This window comes from Myotis lucifugus, unplaced genomic scaffold (genome assembly GCF_000147115.1).
Source record: "Myotis lucifugus unplaced genomic scaffold, Myoluc2.0 scaffold_3, whole genome shotgun sequence".
NCBI classification, from domain to species: domain Eukaryota; kingdom Metazoa; phylum Chordata; class Mammalia; order Chiroptera; family Vespertilionidae; genus Myotis; species Myotis lucifugus.
The window spans coordinates 7,315,390-7,339,672 of record NW_005871051.1 but is presented as its reverse complement, the minus strand read 5'-3'; the positions used below and the strand labels follow the sequence as shown (position 1 = coordinate 7,339,672).

The window sequence follows — 24,283 nt, the reverse complement described above, 5'->3', positions numbered from 1 at the left end:
GGAGACCCAGTACAACAGAGGTATACAGAACTAACTCCCTGAGCAAATCACTGAAGCCAAGATTGTGAGTGGACAACATCAGTTAAGGGTTGGGACTTTGTTTCAAGAAGGCTTGTTTTTGTAGAGTCTATATCGATACTAATAAAAGAACAAGTGTCACGACCAGAACGACCAATCCACCAGTCGCTATGAGGTGCATTGACCACCTCGAGGTCCCTCCCCCGTGGCCCACAAGAGCCGAGGTGGGCGGGTTGGGAGGGTGGCGAGTGCAGCAAGAAGCAGCGGGTTACTGCGCAATTACACGCGCTGGGCCTTTAGTATTATAATAAAACCCCACACACTAAAGTTTATAATCCTAAATTGATGTGTTTTCTTCTTAAGTAGAATAAAAGCCCCTTGAATAAAGTGATTGCCTTGTAGACCACTAGATACTCATGAGTGTTGCAAGATGCTTGTATCAAGGCAGATTCTCAGTGACTTTTGGGTAAGTATTCTTTTGGGTATATATCAATGCAAGTCAGAGGAGATTTTTCTTTATGTTTCCAGGTTCCTGTGGACTCTGTGATGGCTACTGGTTCTTCCCTAAGGATAATGGAGTAGTAGTTTATACTGTTACACAGGGCAATCATAGGAGATTCTGAAAATCAAATTTTAAAAAACCAATGAAATGTCAGAGATATTAATGAGGTTGGGTGGGGCTTAGACAGAAGAAGAGAGTATTTGAAGAATATTTAAATTTGGCAAGAGAAGGACAGAGTAACAGGGAAGAGCAGGGACAAGAAAACATTAGGTAGGAATTGGAAAGCCATTTGGTTTTATGCTTTCATTGTCTGAATGAGAAGAAAATGTTCCCAGAAGTAAACTGACTTTTCAATAGCGCATAAGACATAGTCCATAGAGGCTGAATTATAGGAAGATGAACAGAATGAAGGCTGGTAGCAAGGGGAGAAGTTGAAAGTCAGAAGTGGAGGGGAAAGGAGAGGCTGAATCAGTGCCTAGAGTTTAGGGAAAAAGCACCTTTTTTTTTGGTGGTGGTGGTTTGTTGGTAGAAGAAGGAAGTCAGAATAGAGGTATTGTGGAGTAGTTTTATTTAAAAAAAAAAAGCCAAAGACAAAGTTTCCTGAGTAAGAAATAACATCTGTAACTGAAATGCTGTTTCTGCAAATTCCATTGCTAGCAGTTCTCCTCGCAGCTGGTGACACTGAAGATGGTAAGAACTCTGGCAACTGCCCTGTTGGGTGCAAAAGAGGGTGGGTGAGTTGGTGTGTGTGTGTGTGTGTGTGTGTGTGTGTGTGTGTGTGTGTGTGTTTGTTTCTGTGTGGTGTGGTGTCCTCAGAACATACCTGGAGAGGGGAATGTCAGCGTGGTTCTCAGTATCCCGTACTCTAGGACCCTGTGCCCTTCTGACATTTGTTTGTAAAGCCTGGGGCCTGGGCAGCTGAATGTCTGCTGAGGTAGCCATGGCTTCCCTAATCTCCACATTCTGTGTTTCCTTCCTGGCACCTTTCTTCATTCTCTCTCCTTCCAGATGCCTTTTCTTCTCCTCATTCTGTTTGTTCTTTAGCCACAGCCTTCCAGGAGGAGATTGGCTTCAAAATTACCCACAGCTTATCCTTCTACAACCGTTCCTGGGTGAAAATTCAGAACTCTGCTTGGCTGGGTGACTTGCAGACTCATGGCTGGGACACCAACTCTGGCAGAATTATTTTCCTGCGTCCTTGGTCCAAGGGCAACTTGAGCAAAAAAGAGATAAAAGAACTGGAAGAATTCCTCCGTGCGTTCTCCATTGAAATGCCGCACAAACTTCACAGACATGCCAGTGAATGGAAGTTTAAATGTAAGTTCAATTCCCAAAATGGGAGACCCAATGTGCTGGGTGAGGGGTGTGTGTCTCAATGAGTTCTTTATTCCAATTTTCCCCACATTCAATCCCTTCAGCATTCTCTGTCTGTACATTTATTGTATCCTATTGCATTTCATTCACCCTGGGTTATTATAATCACAACTCTTTCACACTAAGTACTTCCTTATTCTCTTGCTCTCACCATATATGTCACCTTCTTTGAACAATTTGCTCACTTCAGTTCCCAAAAAAAGTCATTTTTTCCTCTACCTTTAACTACCACCAATTACACTTTTTCTGAAATTCTGATCAAACCAAAGTTGTTCCATTATCTCAATGCCCCCATACTTCTTCTATTTTCTTTTTTTGCTTCCATTAATTTCATCTTTACTCCTTTTCCTCTAATTTACTATCCCTCTTTCCTAGATCCCTTTGAAATTCAGATAACAAAGGGCTGTGAGCTGCACCCTGGGGGACCCATAGTAGCCTTCTATCGCTTCGCTTATCAAGGATCAGAGGTCATGCACTTCCAGAACAATTCATGGTTGCCATCTCCAAAGGGTGGAACAACAGCTCAGGATATGTGCAGAGTATTCAATCAACACCTGTTCATCAATAATGTAGTACACAGGATTCTCAGTGACACCTGCCCACGTTTCCTCTTGAGTATTCTTGATGCAGGGAAGGCAGATCTCCAGAGACAAGGTCAGTCCCATATCCTTCCTCCAAGAATTTTCTAAAGTTACACCTTCCCACCTTCCCTTTAAATTGAGGATAAGGGGTCAAGAGGGAGAAGGATAATGTGTGATGAATTCCCAGCTTGGGATAGATGTGTCCATCTAGGACAGTAGTTCTCAAGCTTCCTAATGCCGCAACCCTTTAATACAGTTCCTCATGTTGTGGTGACCCCCAACCATAAAATTATTTTTGTTGCTACTTCATAACTGTAATTTCGCTACTGTTATGAATCATAATGTAAATATCTGATATGCAGGATGTATTTAGGTGACCCCTGTGAAAGGGTCCTTTGACCCCCAAAGGGTTCTCAACCCACAGGTTGAGAACCGCTGTTGTAGGATGATGTGCAGAGATGAACCTCCAAGTCTGTGTTAGAGTCCTTATCTGAATATCTCTCCTGTTCTCTGCAGTAAAACCAGAGGCCTGGCTGTCCACTGGCCCCAATCCTGGTCCTGGCCATCAGATGCTGGTTTGCCATGTCTCTGGCTTCCATCCAAAGCCAATTTGGGTAAAGTGGATGCGAGGTGAACAGGTACAACAGGGCACTCAACAAAGTGGTATCTTGCCCAATGCTGATGGGACATGGTACCTTCAGGTTTTCTTGGAGGTGGAAGCCACTGAGACATCTGGCCTGTATTGCCGGGTGAGACATAGCAGCCTAGGAGGCCAGGACATCCTCCTCTACTTGGGTAAGAAAAACTGGGGCCCACACTGGGGTATGGGTAGATGGTCCACAAGGAGATCAGGAGAGCCAAGTAAAACATTTGGGATTTATGGACTCCACACCCAAAAGAATGAAAATAATTAATTCAATAAATAGAAGAACTGAAAATGAGAGATCTGAGAAGTAGGAAGATGTTAAGGGTTAGATGAAAGATTCAACTCTGAAGAGGAAGGAGAGAGGAAACAAAAACAAAGATTAGTGAGGCAAACACTCAAATAAAAAAGACAGACCAGGGAAAGGCAGTAAACAGGGGTGGGTTTGAAATGACACCTTGTGTTCACCCAAATCCACAGAACATCATCATAACTCCATGGGCTTGATCATCTTGGCAGTGATGGTGCCCCTGGTGCTTCTGACAGCTCTTACATTTTGGCTTAGGAAGCGCTGGTGAGTTTTTGTGCCCATCTTTCCTGATCTTTCATCCACACCCTACTTGTCTTCCCACCTTTCTTCTCTCTCCTCTTAGTTCTTCTTTCCTCAGTCTCTTTCCTTTTACTCTTCTATTCTTACCTCCACCTCATGCAGAGTAACTTTCATCTCTGTTCTTATTAGGTCACACTGTGAGCCTCCTGCCATTCTTCTTCCTTTGGAATGAGATCCAGCAGCCCTGGGATTCCTGACACATTTAAACGCAGCATGGCGATAATGTCCGTTCAGCTCTCTATGTACAATTTTGGTTGCTTATATGTTATTTGTATGTTTAATGGTTAGTTATTAATACAAGCTAAAGGTAATTTTGCAGGACTTGCTTTCTGACTTGGTTCTAAGATAAAAGTCGTATTTTAAATTGCTTCGGCAAATGTCTGAGATTTTGTTGCCTTTGGATTCCTCTAGTATTTTTATGGTTTTCCGTCTTATATTTAAGTCCTTTATCCATTTTGAGTTTATTTTTGTGTATGGTGTAAGTTGGTGGTCTAGTTTCAATTTTTTGCAGGTATCTGTCCAATTTTCCCAACACCATTTATTGAAGAGACTATCTTGACTCCATTTTATGATCTTGCCTCCTTTGTCAAAAATTAATTGAGCATAGTGGTTTGGGCCGATTTCTGGGCTCTCTATTCTATTCCATTGATCTATATGTCTGTTCTTGTGCCAGTACCACGCAGTTTTGAGAACAGTGGCTTTGTAATACAGCTTGATATCTGGTATTGAGATCCCACCTACTTTGTTCTTCTTTCTCAGGATCGCGGCAGCTATTCAGGGTTATTTTTTTTTATTCCAGATGAATTTTTGGAGAGTTCGTTCTAGGTCTGTGAAATATGCCGTTGGCATTTTAATGGGAAGTGCATTGAATTTATAGATTGCTTTGGGTAGTATGGACATTTTAATGATGTTGATTCTACCAATCCAAGAACATGGTATGTTCTTCCATCTGTTTATGTCTTCCTCTCTTTTTACAACGTCCTGTAGTTTTCTGAGTAAAGGTCTTTTACCTCTTTAGTTAAGTTTATTCTTAGGTAACTTAATTTTTTTGATGCGATGGTAAATGGCATTGCTTTTTTAGTCTCTCTTTCTGTAAGTTCACCATTGGTGTGTAGAAATGCCATAGATTTCTTGGCATTAATTTTGTATCCTGCTACATTGCCAAATTCATTTATTAAGTTTAATAGTTTTTTGATGGAGTCTTTAGGGTTTTTTATGTACAATATCATGTCATCTGCGAATAAGGACAGTTTTACTTCTTCTTTTCCAATTTGGATGCCTTTTATTTCATCTTCATGTCTAATTGCAATGGCTAAAACTTCCAGTACTATGTTGAACAGGAGTGGTGAGAGGGGGCATCCCTGTCTTGTTCCTGTTCTTAGGGGAAATGGTGTTAGTTTTTGTCCATTGAGTATGATGTTGGCTGTAGGCCTGTCATATGTGGCTTTTATTATGTTGAGGTATGATCCTTCTAGTCCCACATTGCTGAGAGTTTTTATCAAAAATGGGTGTTGGATTTTGTCAAATGCTTTTTCTGCATCAATTGATATGACTATGTGAGTTTTTTTCTTTCAATTTGTTTATGTGATGTATCACATTTATTGATTTGCGGATATTGTACCATCCTTGCATCCCTGGGATAAATCCTACTTGGTCATAATGTATGACCTTTCTGATGTACTGCTGGATCCGATTTGCTAAGATTTTGTTGAGGATTTTGGCATCTATGTTCATGAGGAATATTGCCCAGTAATTCTCTTTCATTGTGTTGTCTTTACCTGGTTTTGTTATTAGGGTGATGCTGGCTTCATAGAATGAGCTTGGAAGTGCTCCTTCCTCTTGGATTTTTTGTAGTAGTCTGAGGAGGATAGGTTTTAGTTCTTCCTTGAATGTTTGGTAAAACTCCCCTGTGAAGCCGTCTGGCCCTGGGCTTTTGTTTGCTGGAAGCTTTTTGATGACTGCTTCAATTTCTTCCATAGTGATTGGCCTATTGAGATTTTTAGATTCTTCCTGATTGAGTTTTGGAATGTTGTATTTTTCTAGAATATGTCCATTTCTTCTAGGTTGTTGGAGTAGAGTTTTTCATATTATTTTTTAACAATCATTTGTGTTTCTGTGGGGTCTGTTGTTATTTCGCCTCTATCATTTCTGATTTTGTTTATTTGGGTCCTCTCTCTTTGCTTAACTGATACAGCTCCTAGGGAATTGGAAACTAAAGAGAAAATAAACAAATGGGACTACATCAAAATAAAAGGCTTCTGCACAGCAATAGAAACCATCAACAAAACAACAAGAAAGCCCACTACATGGGAGAACATATTTGCCAATGTTATCACCGATAAGGGTTTAATCTCCAACATTTATAGGGAACTCATACAACTTAACAAAAGGAAGATAAACAATCCAATCAAAAAATAGGCAAAGGACCTAAATAGACACTTTTTGAAAGAGGACATTCAGAAAGCCAAGAGACATGAAAACATGCTTAAAGTCACTAATCATCCGAGAAATGAAATTAAAACAACAATGAGGTACCATCTCACACCTGTCAGAATGGCTATCATCAACAAATCAACAAACGACAAGTGCTGGAGAGGATGTGGAGAAAAAGGAACACTCATGCACTGCTGGTGGTAATGCAGACTGGTGCAGCCACTATGGAAGACAGTATGGAATTTCCTCAAAATGTTAAAAATGGAACTCCCATTTGACCCAGTGATCCCACTTCTAGGAATATATGCCAAGAAAACAGAAATACCAATCAGAAAGGATATATGCACCCCTATGTTCATAGCAGCACAATTCACCATAGCTAAGATCTGGAAACAGCCTAAGGCCCATGAGCAGATGAATGGATTAGAAAACTGTGGTACATCTACATGATGGAATACTATGCTGCTGTAAAAAAGAAGGAATTCTTACCATTTGCAACAGCATGGATGGAACTGGAGAACATTATGCTAAGTGAAATAAGCCAGTTAATGAAAGAAAAATACCACATGATCTTACTCATTTATGGATAATAGAGACCATTATAAACTCATGAGCAAAAATAGATACAGAAACAGAGCAGCATCAAACAGACTATCAAACTACAGCAGGAAGGCTGGGGAGGATTGGGGGGCAGAAAGAGGGGTAAGAGATCAACCGAAGAACTTGTATGCATGCATATAAGCATAACCAATGGACATAAGACACTGGGGGGTAGGGGAGCCCGGGGGAATGTCAAGGGGAGGGGAAAAAAAGGAGACCTATGTAATACTCTTTGTAATACTTTAAGCAATAAAAAAAATTTTTTAAAAATACGTTTTCATTGATTTTTTTTTAAAGAGAGAGGAAGGGAGAGGGAGAGCGAGAGAGAAACATCAATGAGAGAGACATCAATCAACTGCCTCCTGCACGTCCTCCTAATGGGGACTGAGGCTGCAACCTGGGTATGTGCACTGACCAGGAATTGAACCTGGGACCTCTTGGTTCATGGGTCAGTGCTCAACCACTGAGCCACACTGGCTGGAAAGATAAAACATTTGACACTCATTCCATCCCTGTACTTTCCCTCACATGAGAATTATCACAGTCTTCTCAAGGTATGTTTTGTGCCATCATTCCAGAAATAAAATCCATAACTGTGATTTACATATTACACACAGGAATTTAAGGGCCACGCAATAAAACAAGGCTTTAGTGTTCAAAATGAGTCATAAAGGAAAGACTGAGATGATAGTGAATGGATGGGGACTATGAAAAAAATGGAGAGGAGGCTGGGAGCTGAGCTGGAGGCTAAATGGAGAATGACTGCTAAGACATGCAGAAGGAGAAACAAGGGAGGACCAAGATATGGAAACAAGTCAAGTGCCCATGAATAGAGGATGGGTAAGAAGGTGGTAGCACAGATATACAATGCAATATTACACGGCCATAAAAAAGAACAAAATCTTACCATTTGTGACAGTATGGGTGGGTCCAGAAAGTATTATGTTAAGTGAAATAAGCCAGTCAGAGAAAAATAAAAACTTTTATACATGGAATCTAAAGAATAAAATTGAAACAAACTCACAGGAACAGACTCTAACAGTTGCCAGAGGGGAGGAAGATTGGTTGAGTGGGTGAAAAAAGTAAAGAGATTAAGAAGTAAAATTGAGCCCAGCTCTGGTGGCTCAGTGATTGAGCAACGACCTATGAACCAGGAGGTCATGGTTCAATTCCAGTTAGGGCACATGCCAGTGTCGTCAGCTCGCTCCCCAGTGTGGGGTATGCAGGGGGCAGCCAATCAAGGATTCTCTCTCATCATTGATGTTTCTATATTTCTCTTTCCCTCTCCCTATTTCTCTGAAATCAATAAAAAAAAAAATTTTTTAAAAGAAGTAAAATTGATAATTACAAAATAGTCACAGGGATGTAAAGTACAACACAGGGAATATAGTTAGTAATACTGTAGTAACTATGTATGGAGCCAGGTGGGTACTGAAAATACTGGAGGGAACACTTTGTAAGGATATAATTGTCTCATCACTAAGCTGTACACCTGAAACTAATATTACTAAATAGAAACACCTTATAAGGATATAATAGTCTTACCACTATGATCTACACCTAAAACTAATCCTATATAATAAAAGCTTAATATGCAAATTGTGCCTCGACTGACGTTCTGCTGGGAGTTCCATTGCTCGACCAGTTGCTATGACATAAACTGAACACCAGGGGGCAGACGCTCCAACCAATAGGTTAGGTTGCTTCAGGCACTGGTGGGCTGTACTGGAAAGTGAGGTGTGAGGTGAGAGCCATTAGGAAGCTCCCAGGATTGGGATCGAGACTGGGTCCATGAACAGCCCTGATCACCAGACAGGTGGAGGGACCCCACCCGTGCACGAATTTCATGCACCGGGCCTCTAGTACTAAATATTTAACATAAACTAATTGAAAAGTAAAGTTTAAAAAATGAGGGAAAAGCAAAATGGGGAGGAAGAGCACATGGATGAGGAAAAAAGGGAGCCCAGTGAGACACACAGAATGCTAGAGGGAAAGGTGATAAGATTAGAAAACATTTATTTCTTTCAACACAGTTATATTACAGATAAGAAAACTGATGCCAGAATGCTGATGTGTTTTTTCCAATTCACTGCATCCAGCAGGTGTCTCATCCAGGAATGTATCTTGACTCTCCGTCCTCAGATTCTTTCAGTGCAAGAGACTTGCTTTGAAGGGCAAGAAGCACTCACACCAGATACACAGAGATGCTGAATGCCAGAGAGAGGTTAGAGGAAAAAGAAGCAGCTCAGTAAAAGGCACCTGACTGTAAGAGGCAGTGGGTTTCTCTAGCAGGGAAGTTGAGGTTACTGCTGCTGGGGAGGGGGAGTTCAGATGAGTGTGTGAGACTGTGTGGGACGGGAGCTCCCATCTGGGTTCTGAGGAAAGCTTTAGAGGACAGAGAAATGCCAGAGCTCTGATGGTGTTTGAGGAAACAGCTATTAGAACATGAGCATGCTTGTAGACTAAGCACCAATGGATCAAGAGGAGGGATTTCCAGGGAAGTCTGAAGACACAGGGGAAAACATGGGCGTCCTGCCCTGGCCAGTGTGGCTCAGTTCATGGAGTGTAGTCCCGGGCACCAAAAGGGGGGCAGGACAGTTAACAAGAGTATGTGCTCCCTTGAGGTGGTTACACCTGAGAGGGGTCTGCAAAAGATTACTTATGACATTTCAAAGGTGTTTTAACCTAGATCAGTGATGGTGAACCTTTGAGCTCGGCGTGTCAGCATTTTGAAAAACCCTAACTTAACTCTGGTGCCGTGCCACATATAGAAATTTATTGATATTTGCAACCATAGTAAAACAAAGACTTATATTTTTGATATTTATTTTATATATTTAAATGCCATTTAACAAAGAAAAATCACCCAAAAAAATGAGTTCGCTTGTCACCTCTGACACGTGTGTCATAGGTTCACCATCACTGACCTAGATGCACAAGAACAATGGACAGAGCTTGCTTAAGGCAAAGATACACCTTTTATATAAACCAAGAGCATGACTACCCATTGTTACCTGCCTAGTTAGCAAGTTATGACAGGTCACCCAGTGAGGCTACTTTCTGACACTGAACTTGTCAGATTTACCACATGGCACTTTTTAAATTGAGGTATGAGAGCCAATTCTGAGGTAAAGATGAGGTAGGAAAGCTTGAGGCTTCAAAATGTTGATAATAAGAGATGTTCAGTAACCAGTAGTCTGCCCTGCCATGAAGATTAGTTAAAAAATGTTTCTGCTAAAAGCTTATTATGGGCAAGTCCCCTCATATAAATTCTTTAAGGGAGAAGTAAAAGATTCTTATAAACCTGCAGGTCTTAATTGTCTTTGGCTCAACATAATTCCAATGCTAAGGCTCAAAATAATACGAATGCCATAGTGGCACATTCTGGGGAGGCCTGTTCTGAACCCCTACAATAGCCATAGAGTAATTTATCTTATCAGTTTGTTAGCACCAATAGAAATCTTTTTTTTTATATTCATGAAATTATCCCAGTCTTTTCTCCTAAATTTCCCTTCCTCTCACCCTGAAATCAGGACACTAGGTGGTTTCTGCTTGAATCTGTGCGTCCCAAATTGAAATACAAATAAACCCTTACTGCCTCCCGTTTGGCTTTTTAATTATAGGTTAAGATAATCTTAACTTTTTCCCAAAATATTCTAAGAATTAGTCTTAGATAACTTACTTGTATACAAATAAATAACAAAACGGCCAGAGCACATTTATCTAGAAGTTACAAAGGAAGACAACATTTTAAGAGCCTTTTAAACACGATAAGCATGAAAGAACAGGGTCAGCATGGCCAGCAAAGACCAGTGTATGATAAAATAAGCTGGACCATCCAAGCGGGGCCAGTAAGAAGGAAATCTTGGATAAAGAACTCCAGAATACTCTATTAATTTAATATCCCACAAATTATCACTGTTTTTAAAAAATTATAACTAATAGATTTACAGCATAATCCTCTGTGTAAACGTCATGCATATTAGCATATATTTTAATTCTACATAAAACTGTATAAGATTCTCATTTCACCAAGTAGAAATACAGCAAAGATTTCTGATACCTTAAAAAATGATGTTTAAAATCTGTCTAATGAAAAAAATAATTGGAAGCCTGAACCCAATTATTCAATCATTCAAACTTATTCACTGAGCACCTAGCCAGGAGGCATTCTGCTAGAGTTGGGGACCCAGCACAACAGAGGTATACAGACCTAACACACTGAGAAAATCACTGAAGCCAAGATTCTGCGTGGGCAACATCAGTTAAGGGGTTGGGACTTTGTTTCAAGAGGCTTGTTTTTGTCTAGTTTATACATTATAATAAAACCCAGCACACCAAGGTTTATAGTCCTTAGTTTATGTGCTTCCTTCTTAAGTAGAATGAAAGCTCCTTGAATAAAGTGATTGCCCTGTAGACCACTAGATACTCATGAGTGTTGCAAGATGCTTGTATCCAGGCAGGTGCTGACTGACTCTGGGTAAATGAATATATATCAATGCCAGTCAAACAGAGGAGATTTTTCTTTATGTTTGCAGGTTCCTGTGGTCTGTGTGATGGCTACCGGTTCTTCTCTAAGGATAATGAAGTAGCAGTTTATAATGTTACACAGGGCAACCATAGGAGATCCTGAAAATCAAATAAAGCAGCCAATGAGATGTCAGAGATATGATACAATGGGGTGGGGCTTAGACAGAAGAAGAGAGTATTTGAAGAGTATTGAAATTTGGGAAGAAAAGGACAGAGTGACAGGAAAGAGCAGGGACAACAGAACATCAGGTAGGAATTGGAAAACCATTTAGTTTTATGCTTTCATTGTCTGAATGAGAAGAAAATGTCTCCAGAGGTAAACTGACTTTTCAATGCCACATAAGACTTAGTTTATAGAGGCTGAATTAGAGAAAGATGAACAGAATGAAGGCTGGTAGCAAGGAGAGAAGTTGAAAGTCAGAAGTGCAGGGAAAATGAGAGGCTGAATCAGTGCCTAGAGTTTAGGAAAGGAGCACTTTTTTTTTTTTTGTGGTGGTTTGTTCGTAGAAGAAGGAAGTCAGAATAGAGGTATTGTAGAGTAGATTTATTTAAAACAGAAGCTAAAGACAAACTTTCCTGAGAAAGAAATAACATCTGTAACTGAAATGCCGTTTCTGCAAATTCCATTGCTAGCTGTTCTCCTCGCAGCTGGTGACAATGAATATGGTAAGAACTCTGGCAACTGCCTTGTTGGATGCAAAAGGGGTGTGTGTGTGTGTGTGTGTGTGTGTGTGTGTGTGTGTGTGTTTGTGTGGTGTGGTGACCTCGGAACATACCTGGAGAGGAGAATGTCAGCGTAGTTCTCAGTATCCCGTACTCTGGGACCCTGTGCCCTTCTGAAGGTTGTTTGTAAAGCCTGGGCCCTGGGCAGCTGAATGTCTGCTGAGGTAGCCATGGTTTCCCTTATCTCCAGATTCTGAGTGTTTCCTTCCTGGCACCTTTCTTCATTCTCTCTCCTTCCAGATGCCTTTTCTTCTCCTCATTCTCTGTGTTCTTTAGCCACAGACTTCCAGGAGGAGATCTCCTTCAAAATTATCCACAGCTCATCCTTCTACAACCATTCCTGGGTGAAAAGTAGGCACTCAGGTTGGCTGGGTGACTTGCAGACTCATGGCTGGGACACCAACTCTGGCAGTTTTATTTTCCTGCGTCCTTGGTCCAAGGGCAACTTGAGCAAGAAAGAGATAAAAGAACTGCAAGAGTTCAACCATGCACTCTTCATTGAATTGCGGATCGAACTTCAGAGACGTGCCAGTCAATGGCAGCTTAAATGTAAGTTCAATTCCCAAAATGGAGAGGTGCAATCTGCTGGGTGAGGGGTGTGCGTCTCAATGAGTTCCTTATTCCAATTTTCCCCTACATTCAATCTCTTCAGCATTCTCTGTCTGCACATTTATTGTAACCTATTGCATCATTCAGTCTGGGTTATTTACAACTCATACTACGTGCTTCCTTATTCTCTTGCTCTCAGCATTTATGTCTCCTTCTTTCAATAATTTGCTCACTTCTATTTTCAAAAAAAGGGAAGCATTCATTTTTTCCTCTACCTTCAACTACCACCAATTACACTTTTTCTGAACTTCTCATCAAACCAAAATTTGTTCCATTACCTCAAATCCCGCACACTTTATTTCCTTTTTTTTTGCTTCCAATAATTTCATCTTTACTCCCTTTCCTCTAATTTACAACCCTTCTTCCCTAGATCCCTTTGAGGTACAGCTAACAGCAGGCTGTGAGCTGCACCCTGGGGGAGCCATAGTAGCCTTCTATCGATTCGCTTATCAAGGATCAGAGATCATGCACTTCCAGAACAGTTCATGGTGGCCATCTGTACAGGATGAAATTAGAGCTCAGCTTATGAGCAGACGATTCAATCAGTATCATGTTGCCAACAAAATAATACAGAGGATTCTCAGTGACACCTGCCCACGTTTCCTCTTGAGTATTCTTGATGCAGGGAAGGCAGATCTCCAGAGACAAGGTCAGTCCCATATCCTTCCTCCAAGAATTTTCTAAAATTATACCTTCCCACCTTCCCTCTAAATTAAAGATAAGGAGTCAAGAGGGAGAAGGATAATGCGTGATGAATTCCCAGCATGGGATAGATGTGTCTGTCTAAGCTGATGTGAAGATATGAACCTCCAAGTCTGTGTTAGAGTCCTTATCTGAGTATCTCTCCTGTTCTCTGCAGTAAAACCAGAGGCCTGGCTGTCCACTGGCCCCAATCCTGGTCCTGACCGTCAGATGCTGGTTTGCCATGTCTCTGGCTTCCATCCAAAGCCAATTTGGGTAAAGTGGATGCGAGGTCAACAGGTACAACAGGGCACTCAACAAAGTGGTATCTTGCCCAATGCTGACGGGACATGGTACCTTCAGGTTTTCTTGGAGGTGGAAGCCACTGAGACATCTGGCCTGTATTGCCGGGTGAGACATAGCAGCCTAGGAGGCCAGGACATCCTCCTCTACTTGGGTAAGAAAAACTGGGGCCATCACTGGGAATAGGGGTAGATGGCCCACAAGCAGAGCAGGAGAGCCAAGTAAAAAAAATGGGATTTATGGACGCCAGACCCAAAAGAATGAAACTAGTTCAACAAATAAAAGAATTGAAAATGAGACCTGCAGAAGTAGGAAGATGTTGAGGGTTAGATGAAAGATTCATCTCTGAAGAGGGAAGAGAGAGGAAACAAGAACAAAGATTAGTGAGGCGAACACTATAACAAAACAGACAGACCAGGGATGCAGTAAACAGGGGGTGGATTGGCAATGACACCTTGTGTGCACCCAAACCCACAGAACATCCTCAGAACTCCGTGGGCTTGATCATCTTGGCAGTGATGGTGTCCCTGGTGCTTCTGACACCTCTTGCATTTTGGCTTAGGAAGCGCTGGTGAGTTTTTTCTGCCCATCTTTCCTGTTCTTTCATCCACTCCCTACTTGTCTTCCCACCTTTCTTCTCTCTCCTCTTAGACCTTCTTTCCTCAGTCCGTTTCCTTCTATTCTTCAATTCTCACCTCCACCTCACGCAGAGTAACTTTCATCTTTATTCTTATTAGGTCACATTGTGAGCCTCCTGCCAATCTTCTGCCTTTGAAATGAGATCCAGCAGCCCTGGGATTCCAGACATATTTAAATGCAGCACGGCGATAATGTCCGTTCAGCTCTCCATGTACACCTTCGGTTGCTTTATGTTATTTGTGTGTTTAATGGTTAGTTAGTAATATGAGCTAAAGGTAATTTTGCAGGACTTGCTTTCTGACCTGGCTCAGAGATAAAAAGTCATATTTTAACTCTGGATGAAATTAGATCCTAGCAACCGCTACATATTGAAAAACTGATGAATCTCAGGCCATTTCAGATGTCACATCTCTATGGGGGCTTTCCCTGATTCACAAGTGGAGGCAGCATCTGAACTCCCACCACACTTTTCAGTGGACGTTGCTGAATCTACTTCTCACTTTTTATCCGTTTTTATACTCATGTAGGCCCCTTTTCACCTTCTAATTTTTAAGCCTGAGAGCAAAGTCTATGTCTTTTTGAAATTCGTATCATTTACAAAGTGTATAACTGTATGTAATATGCTTTCAATAAAAGCCTGTGTTAAGTTTGCTTAGCTTTTACCACTAAGATCAGGTACCTGAATTTCTAGAGCAAGGAAGGAGAAAACAAGGAAGTAACAAGCGACAATATTATATATCCTGCTACTTAACACAAACGCATTTTTCTATCAATTTGTGAAAAAGAATATACTATTTAAAGTTAATTCAGCCTCGAGGTGTATGAAAAGAAAATTTGAGGCAATATCCATAAAAGTACACAGGAAAAAACTCAAGAAGGACAGACTTTATTTTAACATAAAAGTTCTATTTTCTTGTGAGGCAGCAACAAGTGTTCAGATACAGGGAATACATAAGTATATAGTAACAATATTTATCACCATTGGAAATGCTGTTCTTTTAGAGATAATTTTATTAGAAAAACAAAAATTTTAAAAATTGCATTTAAAAAAGGTTTAAACAGCTTCAACAGAGATGAAAGATACAAACTTTAAAAAAAATAAATTATATTCTTCAACAGGATTGCATAAACAACATATATTGTTCAGGGCTGCTCTGCCTATCATTAATTTAAGGCAGAGTAAAACTTAAACCTTAAAGTGCAGAGTTAAGTATTCTTAGTTTAATGCAAATTCAGCACTTCCACTGGTCCGGATACCTCCACTGGTCAATGCATCAAGGAATGAATCTTAAGTTTAGAATAGTATAGTAAATTCAGTAGTGGCAATTTTCCTGTTATTTCCTTAACAAAAGAAAATCTTGACAACTCAGTCCTAAACTTGGACATACCCCCAAGGCTACAAATTCTGCCATTTTTTTAATACCTTCGAGTAAAAGCCAACCATTGAAAAGAAAAAGCCTGTCTTGTTGCCAGTTATCCCACAGGTAGCAATAGCACCTTCTAAAATGTGGATTTGGCTTGTCATAAGTGTTAAGAAACATTTTACACAACAAGAAGAATCTAGAGTAAAAATAATTTTGGCATCCATGCTCATATTAATCAAAAAGGAAAAACAGATATTTTTAAAAACATAACTGCTCACACAGAAACATGACAAGCAACAGACTCAGTCATGATCAAAACCAGTAAATTCACATGTTTTTACCACAACCAATTCTTTAAGGGTAAAAAACAATAACTTAAGACTGATAAAGTAATTAACCACATAATAGCTCCTTTTGCCAAAATGTACATGCCACCTATTTCTTTTACTACAATGGAAACACATTTATTTAAAATTATAAAAAAATTAAATTATATTCCAATTGAAGTTATTCTAATTTACTGACTTCCTGTACAGTTTTCTATAGAATAACAATTGTAGAAAGTAATTTTAGAAAACCCTATTGAGACCCATTAAAAAAAATCAACCCCTTGTGAACTATGGGTTAAATAAAGTGGAATGGACCTTAGCATTTTTTCTAAACTGCGATAAAGCTCCCATGTTTAAAATTAGCCCTTTGGCGCTGGCAGTTAGAGTTGTTTTTAATTTTTACCTTTTTTTTCTTCTTCTTCAAATCTCAGGCTCTATCTCTCCCAAATCCAGGGGATATGCTTGGTTGCCATACAATTCATTTACCTACAAATTCACATTCTCCTTACAACCAGACATTACAAGTTCCATTTACAAGACTATGTAAATAATAAAGTTATCCCATTCCTATTTAAATTACTTTAGATTAAGGATATATGAAACTCTACAGAAAAATGCGAAACAGACCAACATGCACAACAGAGTAAAAGGAAAAACTTTACAAAGTGGCATTCTAACTGTAAAATACCCTTGTAAGTTGTAGGGATGGAGACACAAGAAAGTTAAGTGTGAGGCAAAGAAAAGAACACAGATTTAACAGAACTCAAGTCATCCAAAAACAGCTGTGTGCGTGATTTTTAACCTTGTCTTTAACTTCCTGTTCCTGCCTTTTACACTAACTCACCTGACCCTCACTTTTACCTTTCCTGTACTGCTGATAGAGCAGTTCTCTGTGGTGCAATGGTAAAGTCAAAGGCAAAGAATCAAAGTTCTTAGTAAACCAAACAGAACATTTAGATCCTATATAACTGACTTAGAAGCCACATGTACAAATTCCAAGTAAATTAATTTTAAACAAAAAAGGTACCAAAATTCATCAGTCTCACCAACTAACCTGACAGACTTATGTTTGAATTTATCTAACTTCCCTAAATACATCTTCATTTTAACTTTAACAGGGCATGCTTTTCATTACTTAGATATTTTAAAGTTGCATGAGTATATGAAGTCCTTTCAGAAGATGTATTGCTACCACTAGGTTTTCCTTGATGGGATATGTCTGGATAAACTGACATAGTTAACCCTTTAAACTGTCTCCTTTTACAAGTATTTAAATTTTTCTCCCTTTAATATGTATAAGAACATTACAGCATTGCATCATAAGGTAGTATATGAAGACCTCAGAAGGATGCTTGCTGCCAACACAGTTTGCTGGAACTCACTTTTTAAAAGAGCTGCTCCTTAATTTTACTACCACATTCCCACACATGAAATACTGCTGACACATGACACTGGCAGTAACTGTATTAGGATGAACCTAAATCCAAAACTGGATGGATTTTTCAAAGGTTCCTGTGGCTTATGCCCCAAAGCTCTCTTTGCCTGTTTCCCACTGTGTGGAATGTTGGACGGACAACTAGCAAAACCTGTAGGTAACAACATCTCAGTGCCAACTACATAAATAAACTGTCAGTCGCAAGATTCTGTGACTACGGATTGCTATTCAATGGATTAGGCTCCTGGCAAACTACTAACCCGGACCAAGTCCACAAGACAACAACATCACAAAAGCAAAGAAGGAAATCCATGCACCATCATTTTAGGATCTCTGGGACTATGATACAGTGATGATGAAAGGTAGGATACCTGTGGTAAAAGGAGATCATATGACAAATACTGTGCAGAAAACCAAAGGGGCTTATTACTCCTAGCTAGCAATCAACACTGCGCAGCTTCCTATTGGCTCATGTACTTTCAAACCAACTTCCAATGATGGGTGAGAACTTGTTAAGCACTCATCTCCAGACTACAATTTTTCTGAGCACATGGTGGAATGTACACAGGAGTAGTGAAGAGAACAGCAGTTTTACAAATATTTCACCCAAAGCACAAACTTCTGACATCAAAAAACATAAATCACATCATGTACTAATATTGCTTTTTATTTCTTTTTTTATATACTTGTTCAACGCATTTACTTATCAATTCTTGTTTGGGAGGAGAACACAGTCATGAGAATAAGATTGCTGGGAAAATGTCAACAATCCCTTTGGTCCCAAAGCTGAAAACAGCTGAGAAAAGCACACATTGAGAAAGGGAAACAAGAAACAGAGGCCACCAAAGACTCTTTTGAACATCTGTTTGCTACGTTTCAGAAAATGTCACATTGGTTTTATAAAATAGTCATTATCATATAAAAGATGGTTCTTGCAGCATCATTCACGTCTCCAGGAATCATTTGCAGGGGTCAGTGTTTTGTTGTGTTTTTATTTCTAACGAAGTTTAATTTGAAAACAAAACAACAACAACAAAAAAAGTGGTATCAGCCCACCAAAAGCAAAGAATGAGACCTTTCTGTTCCAACTGGCGCTTTAGGAGAAAGCAGGCTAAGCACTGAGGGCTGGCCTTTCAGCGAGCCGGCCACCAGAGGGTGTTCTTCCAGAAGCTGTGCTGGGAGTCACCCTGGAAGCCTGAGCAGGGCACAGCCAACTGAGCGCGAGCGCAAGGTGCCATCACAGTCAGGAGATCTGAGGGAGCAGTCGCTACGCAGCACTGGGACCTACCCTTCAGCCTCCTCAATTGGTTCGGGTGGTGTGAGTAGCGAGGCCGATGGCATGATTGTACTTGTTCCTCGGGAGACTCGGTCTTGCTCTGCAGACAGGGAGGCCATGGCGATGGGCTGCAGCAGAGTGGTCGTCATGCCAGTGGTGACCGTCAGGCTGTGGCCAGAGCCCTTGAGGGTAAGATCTGGCGTGGGAAGGAGTGGCTTGAGGATGCTGACGAGGCAGAAAGCAGAGCCGCTTTTAGGAATGAAATTCACCTTGTTTTTGTCAGGACAGTAAAAGGCTGGGATTTCATGAAGTTGTTTTGGCCTAGATATGGAACAGACAACCCAATGCATTTAAGTCATAGAACAGTGGAAATACATTCCTTTACTATTATTTTTTAAAAGCAGATAACAGGCACACATAAGGAACACAAAATTCAAGCTACGTCAAAAGCTTCAAATGTTATGGACCAAAGCGGATTAGACACATGATTCAGAATCTGTATTTCAGAACACCGGGAGGACACCATTCACCTTGCTGCTGTCAGTTCCCTGGCGAGCCCAGGGCACCATAAGCTTTCCCAGGCTGCCAAAAGGGTCCATAGCACAAAACAGGTAAAGAGCCCCTGTAAGAGGGCCTGAGAGATGTGATAAAATGGCTTGTAAAAGGCTTACAAGGAGCACAGGAAGTGACAACCAGTGCACAAAGGAGGAGAGAGAGTTTGGGGAGAAGCAACCTTCCAAAGGAAGTCACACCTGAGCTGGGTGGTAAAGAATGAATAAACAGGCCTTGGGAGTGGGTGCAAAAAGAAAGGAGTGTCAAGTGGACAACGCTTTGGGTGGCAGATTTTATCGATGAACAGTGAATACTGCCCGTGAACAGCTCTGACAAATGTAATAATTATGAATAAAGACATTACATGAGGGAGTGGGCTCATGAAGACAGGCCCCGCTCCAGCTGCCACCTCACTGGTCCTCTCCTGGCCTAAGCCTCCCCCTGAGGGCTCTGGCTGCAGAAGCCTGGGGCAGCGGGCCTTGGTTCCAGCCACTGTGTGACTCACCCCTCTGAGCCTCAGTTGTCTCAGCTATGAGATGGGTTGAACACCCCCTACCTCCCACCCTTGTTGTTGGGACTTAAGGAGATAAATCCCAGTGCCTGGCACACAGTAAGTGTTCAATAGATGGCAAGGCCCTCTCTCAGTGTGGGACCTATGGATATACTAGTCCCATGCCTCTCCTGGAAGGGTCTAGATCTGCTCTCTCCACCAGAAAAGTCATGAAATGTGGCTACTGAACACTGGAAATGTGGCCCGTCAGAATTGAGAAGTGTCATCAGTGTGAAATATATACCAGATTCTGGCAACCTGGTACCTAAAAGGAATGCAAAATAATGAATAACGTTTTACATTGACTACATGTTGAAATGACATATGTCTGGTACATTGGGTTACATGAAACATATTATTACATTTAAAAATTACATCATTTAAATTGTTTCTTAAATAAAATAGAAACTTAACTCATTGAGTACTTTTAGGCCCACAAATGTGTTTGGATAGCTGCTGTTAAGAGGACACACTCCTCTATTTTTACTATCTGAGAGTATGTTTTTCTTTTTCTTTTTTTAAATCCTCATTTGAGGATATTTTCCATTGATTTTTAGAGAGAGAGTGGAAGAGAGAGGGAAAGACAGGGAGGAATAGCAATATGAGAGAAACACATCAACTGGCTGCCTCCTGCATGCATGAGCCCTGACCAGGGCCAGGGCAGGGGAGGAGCCTGCAACCAAGGTACGTGCACTTAACCAGAACCGAATCCAGGACCCTTCAGTCCACAGGCCAACACTCTATCCACTGAACCAAATCGGGGAGGCTTAATTTTCTTTATTAAATATATATTTTTTTACTTTAGAGATGAAGGAAGAGGGAGAGACAGACAGAAACATCAATGATGAGAGAGAATCACTGATCAGCTGCCTCCTACATGCCCTCTACTGGGGATTGAGCCCACAAATCAGGTATGTGCCCTGACAGAGATCATAGGTCGATGTTCAACCACTGAACCACACCAGCTGGGCAAGTCCTAGGTTTTTAATTATTTAATTTGTTTGAGGCTATCTTCTTTTATTTTATTTTTTAAAATATATTTTACAGATTTTTTACAGAGAGGAAAGGAGAGGTTTAGAGAATTAGAAACATCGATGAGAGAGAAACATCGACCAGCTGCCTCCTGCACACCCCCTACTGGGGATGTGCCCGCAACCAAGGTACATGCACTTGACTGGAATCGCACCTGGGACCTTTCAGTCCACAGGCCGATGCTCTATCCACTTAGCCAAACCGGTTCAGGTAGAAGCTATCTTCTTTTAAAATTTAAATTTTATTTTTAAAAATTGCTTTTAGAGATGGGGTGGGTGAGAGATAGAGATAGAGATAGAGATAGAGAGAGAGAGAGAGGGAGGGAGGGAGGAGGAAGGAGAAAGAGAGAAAAAACATAGATGTGAGAAAGAAACACTGATTAGTTGCCTTGCACCCTGATCAGGGACTGTACCTGCAACCTGTATGTGCCTTGACCAGAACTGAACCACCACGGTTTTGGTATATGGCACGATGCTCCAACCAACTGAGCCACACTTTCCAGGGCTGAGTTTATCCTCTTAAAAATGACCTAAGACAAGCACGGGCTGGTATGACTGAGTTAGCTGTAGTGTCATCCTGTGTACCAGAATGTCACCGTTTCAATTACTATACAGGGCACATACCTAGTTGCTGATTAAACCCCCAATCAGGAGTGTGTGAACTATATATATTTTTTTTATTGATTTCAGAGAAGAAGAGAGAGAAACATCAATAATGAGAGAGAACCATTGATGAGCTGCTTCCTGCACGCGTCCCTCACCCCCCCACCCCCACTCCCAGGATCGAGCCCGCAACCCAGGAATGTGCCCTTGACCAGAATCAAACCTGGAACCCTTCAGTCTGCAGGCTGATGCTCTATTAACTGAGCCAAATCTGCTAGGGCCTGACTGATATTTTTTAATGAGAGAATCTAAAAAGTTTAATTTCCTGTTGCTTTCATAAAAACATTTATGAAAATATTTACACAAAATAATATAAACAGTAACTTTGTCTAACTAGCACCCAGATCAAGAAAACAGGACGTTAACAGTAAAAAGCACCAAAAAGCACCAAACCATCAAGAGGAATCATTCCTGACCTCTAACACTTAACTTCTAGAAACATATTACCTAAGAATCACACTACCAACCCCTGGGAGTGTATGACTTATACTTTTGGTAATAGAAGGTGTAAGTATTCATATTATACAAAACCTTTCTTCTCAACTCAAGAACCATAACTACCAAAAACAAAATCTCAGAAATAGTTTTAAAATTTTGTTTTTTCTTAAAAATTTATCATTTTTCCTTAAGAAGTTATCATTTTCAAAGACAAACCACATTTTAAGACACAGGCAAAGTCTCTTCAAATTTAAGAAGATAGAAATCATACCAAACATCTTATCAGATCACAATGGCATAAAATCAGAAATCAACTACAATAAAAACGATGAAAAAAATAAAACACTTGCAGGCTAAATAGCATGCTATTAAACAAGGATTGGGTTACCAAAGAGATCAAAGAAGAAAATGCATCCTGAAACAAATGACAATGAAAACATAACAATCCAAAATCTATGGGACACAGAGAAAGCAGTCCTGAGAGGGAAGTTCATAGCTCTACAAGCCTACCTCAAAAAAACAAGAAAAAATGGTAATAAATTATCTAACCTTGCAAATTAAAGAGTTAGAAAGAGAGCAACAAGAAAACCCCAGAGGAACCAGAAGGAAGGAAATAACAAGATCAGAGCAGAAATATATGACATAGAGACCAAAAATACAATACAAAAGATCAATGAAACCAAGAGCTGGTTCTTTGAAAGGATAAACAAGAATGATGAACGTCTAGCCAGGCTCACCAAGAAACAAAGAGAGAGGACCCAAATAAACAAAATCAGAAATGAGAGAGGTAAAGTAACAATCGACCCCAGAGACATACAAAGGATTGTAAAAAAATACTACGAACTACTCTACTCCAACAAACTGGACATCCTCGACGAAATGGACATATTCCTAGAAAAATACAACCTTCCAAAACTCAATCAGAAAGAATCAAAAAACCTGAATAGGCCAATAAGTACAGATGAAATTGAAACAAAAATCAAAAAGTTTCCAGCAAACAAAAGCCCTGAACCAATGGCTTCACAGTGGCATTTTACCAAACATTTAAGAAGAACTAAAAGCTATCCTCACACTATTCCAAAAAACTCAAGAGGAAGGCACACTTCCAAGCTCTTTCTATGAAGCCAGCATTACCCTAATCCCAAATCAGATGAAGACACTATAAAGAAAGAGAATTACAGGCCAATATTTCTGATGAACATACATGCTAAAATTAAAATCCTCAACAAAATTCTAGCAAACTGGATCCAGCATTACATTTGAAAGATCATACACCATGACCAAGTGGGATTTATTCCAGAGATGCAAGACTGGTATAATATCCGCAAATCAATAAACATGAAACATAATATAAAAAAATTGAGAGACAAAAATCACATCAATTGATGCAGAAAAGGCACCTGACCAAATCCAACACCCTTTTCTGATAAAAACTCTCAGCCAAGTGGGAATAGAGAGATCATACCTCAACATAATAAAAGCCTTATATGACAAACCTACAGCCAACATCATACTCAATGGGCAAAAACTAAAACCATTTCCCCTAAGAACAGGAAAAAGACAGGGATGACCTCTTTCACCACTCCTATTCGACACAGTACTGGAAGTGCTAGCCATAGTGATCAAACAAGAAAAAGATATAAAAGGCATCCAAATTGGAAAAGAGGACATAAAACTGTCATTCGCAGATGGCATGATATTGTACATCGAAAACCCTAAAGACTTCACCAAAAAGCTACTAGGCTTAATAAATGAATTCGGCAATGTAGCAGGATACAAAATTAACACCCAAAAATCTATGGTTTTTTTTATACACCAACTAGAGGCCTGGTGCACAAGATTATGCATGGATGGGGTCCCTCAGTCTGGCCAGCGATTGGGGTTGATAGGGGCCATCTTCCCTAGTCCGGAGGGATGGACCGCGGGAGGTTGTCTGGCTGCAGGGGATTGGCTGTGCGAGCATAATGACCACCCTGCCAGCCAGGGGAAGGGATCACGGGAGGTTGGCCGGCCGTGGGAGGTTGGCTGTGGAAGTAAACTGACCACCAGGGGCAGCTCCTGCAATGAGTGTCTGCCCCCTGGTGGTCAGTGCACATCATAGTTACTGGCCGGTCGACCGGTCGCTTAGGCTTTTATATATATACTAGAGGCCCAGTGCACAAAAATTTGTGCACTCGGGGGGGGGGGGTCCCCCAGCCCGGCCTGTGCCCTCTCGAAGTCTGAGACCCCTCGGGAGATAACAACCTGCTGGCTTAGGCCTGCTCCCGGGTGGCAGAGGGCAGGCCCAATCCCTAGGTACAGCCCCTGGTCAGGCTCAGAGCAGGGCCGATTGGGGAGTTGGGGTGCCGCCCCATCATGCACAGTGCAGGGCGGATCAGGAGGTTGCGATGCCACCCTCA

The 24,283-nt window shown here is 40.8% G+C and overlaps 3 protein-coding genes across 3 annotated transcripts in view; 2 read left to right on the top strand and 1 right to left on the bottom strand.

Moving 5' to 3' along the window:
• Positions 1–1,110: 1,110 nt before the first annotated feature.
• Positions 1,111–3,696, top strand: LOC102417967 (T-cell surface glycoprotein CD1a-like). The gene is made up of 5 exons (XM_023760370.1): positions 1,111–1,210; positions 1,571–1,837; positions 2,270–2,548; positions 2,992–3,270; positions 3,599–3,696. Exons 1-5 carry the CDS (start codon positions 1,150–1,152, stop codon positions 3,694–3,696), a joined length of 984 nt encoding a protein of 327 aa, XP_023616138.1. The 5' UTR covers positions 1,111–1,149.
• Positions 3,697–11,896: 8,200 nt separating this feature from the next.
• On the top strand, positions 11,897–14,182 carry LOC102435168 (T-cell surface glycoprotein CD1a-like). Its single transcript, XM_023763178.1, has 5 exons — positions 11,897–11,957; positions 12,297–12,563; positions 12,994–13,272; positions 13,483–13,761; positions 14,085–14,182. The coding sequence occupies exons 1-5, from the start codon at positions 11,897–11,899 to the stop codon at positions 14,180–14,182; spliced, it is 984 nt and encodes a 327-aa protein (XP_023618946.1).
• A 934-nt stretch (positions 14,183–15,116) lies between these two features.
• FAM117B (family with sequence similarity 117 member B) overlaps positions 15,117–24,283 on the bottom strand; it is a 60,302-nt gene continuing 51,135 nt past the window's right edge. The window contains exon 7 of the mRNA XM_023760361.1: positions 15,117–18,971. Within this exon, the coding sequence (XP_023616129.1) occupies positions 18,659–18,971 (313 nt within the window). The 3' untranslated portion in view covers positions 15,117–18,658. The remainder of the gene's footprint in view (positions 18,972–24,283) is intronic.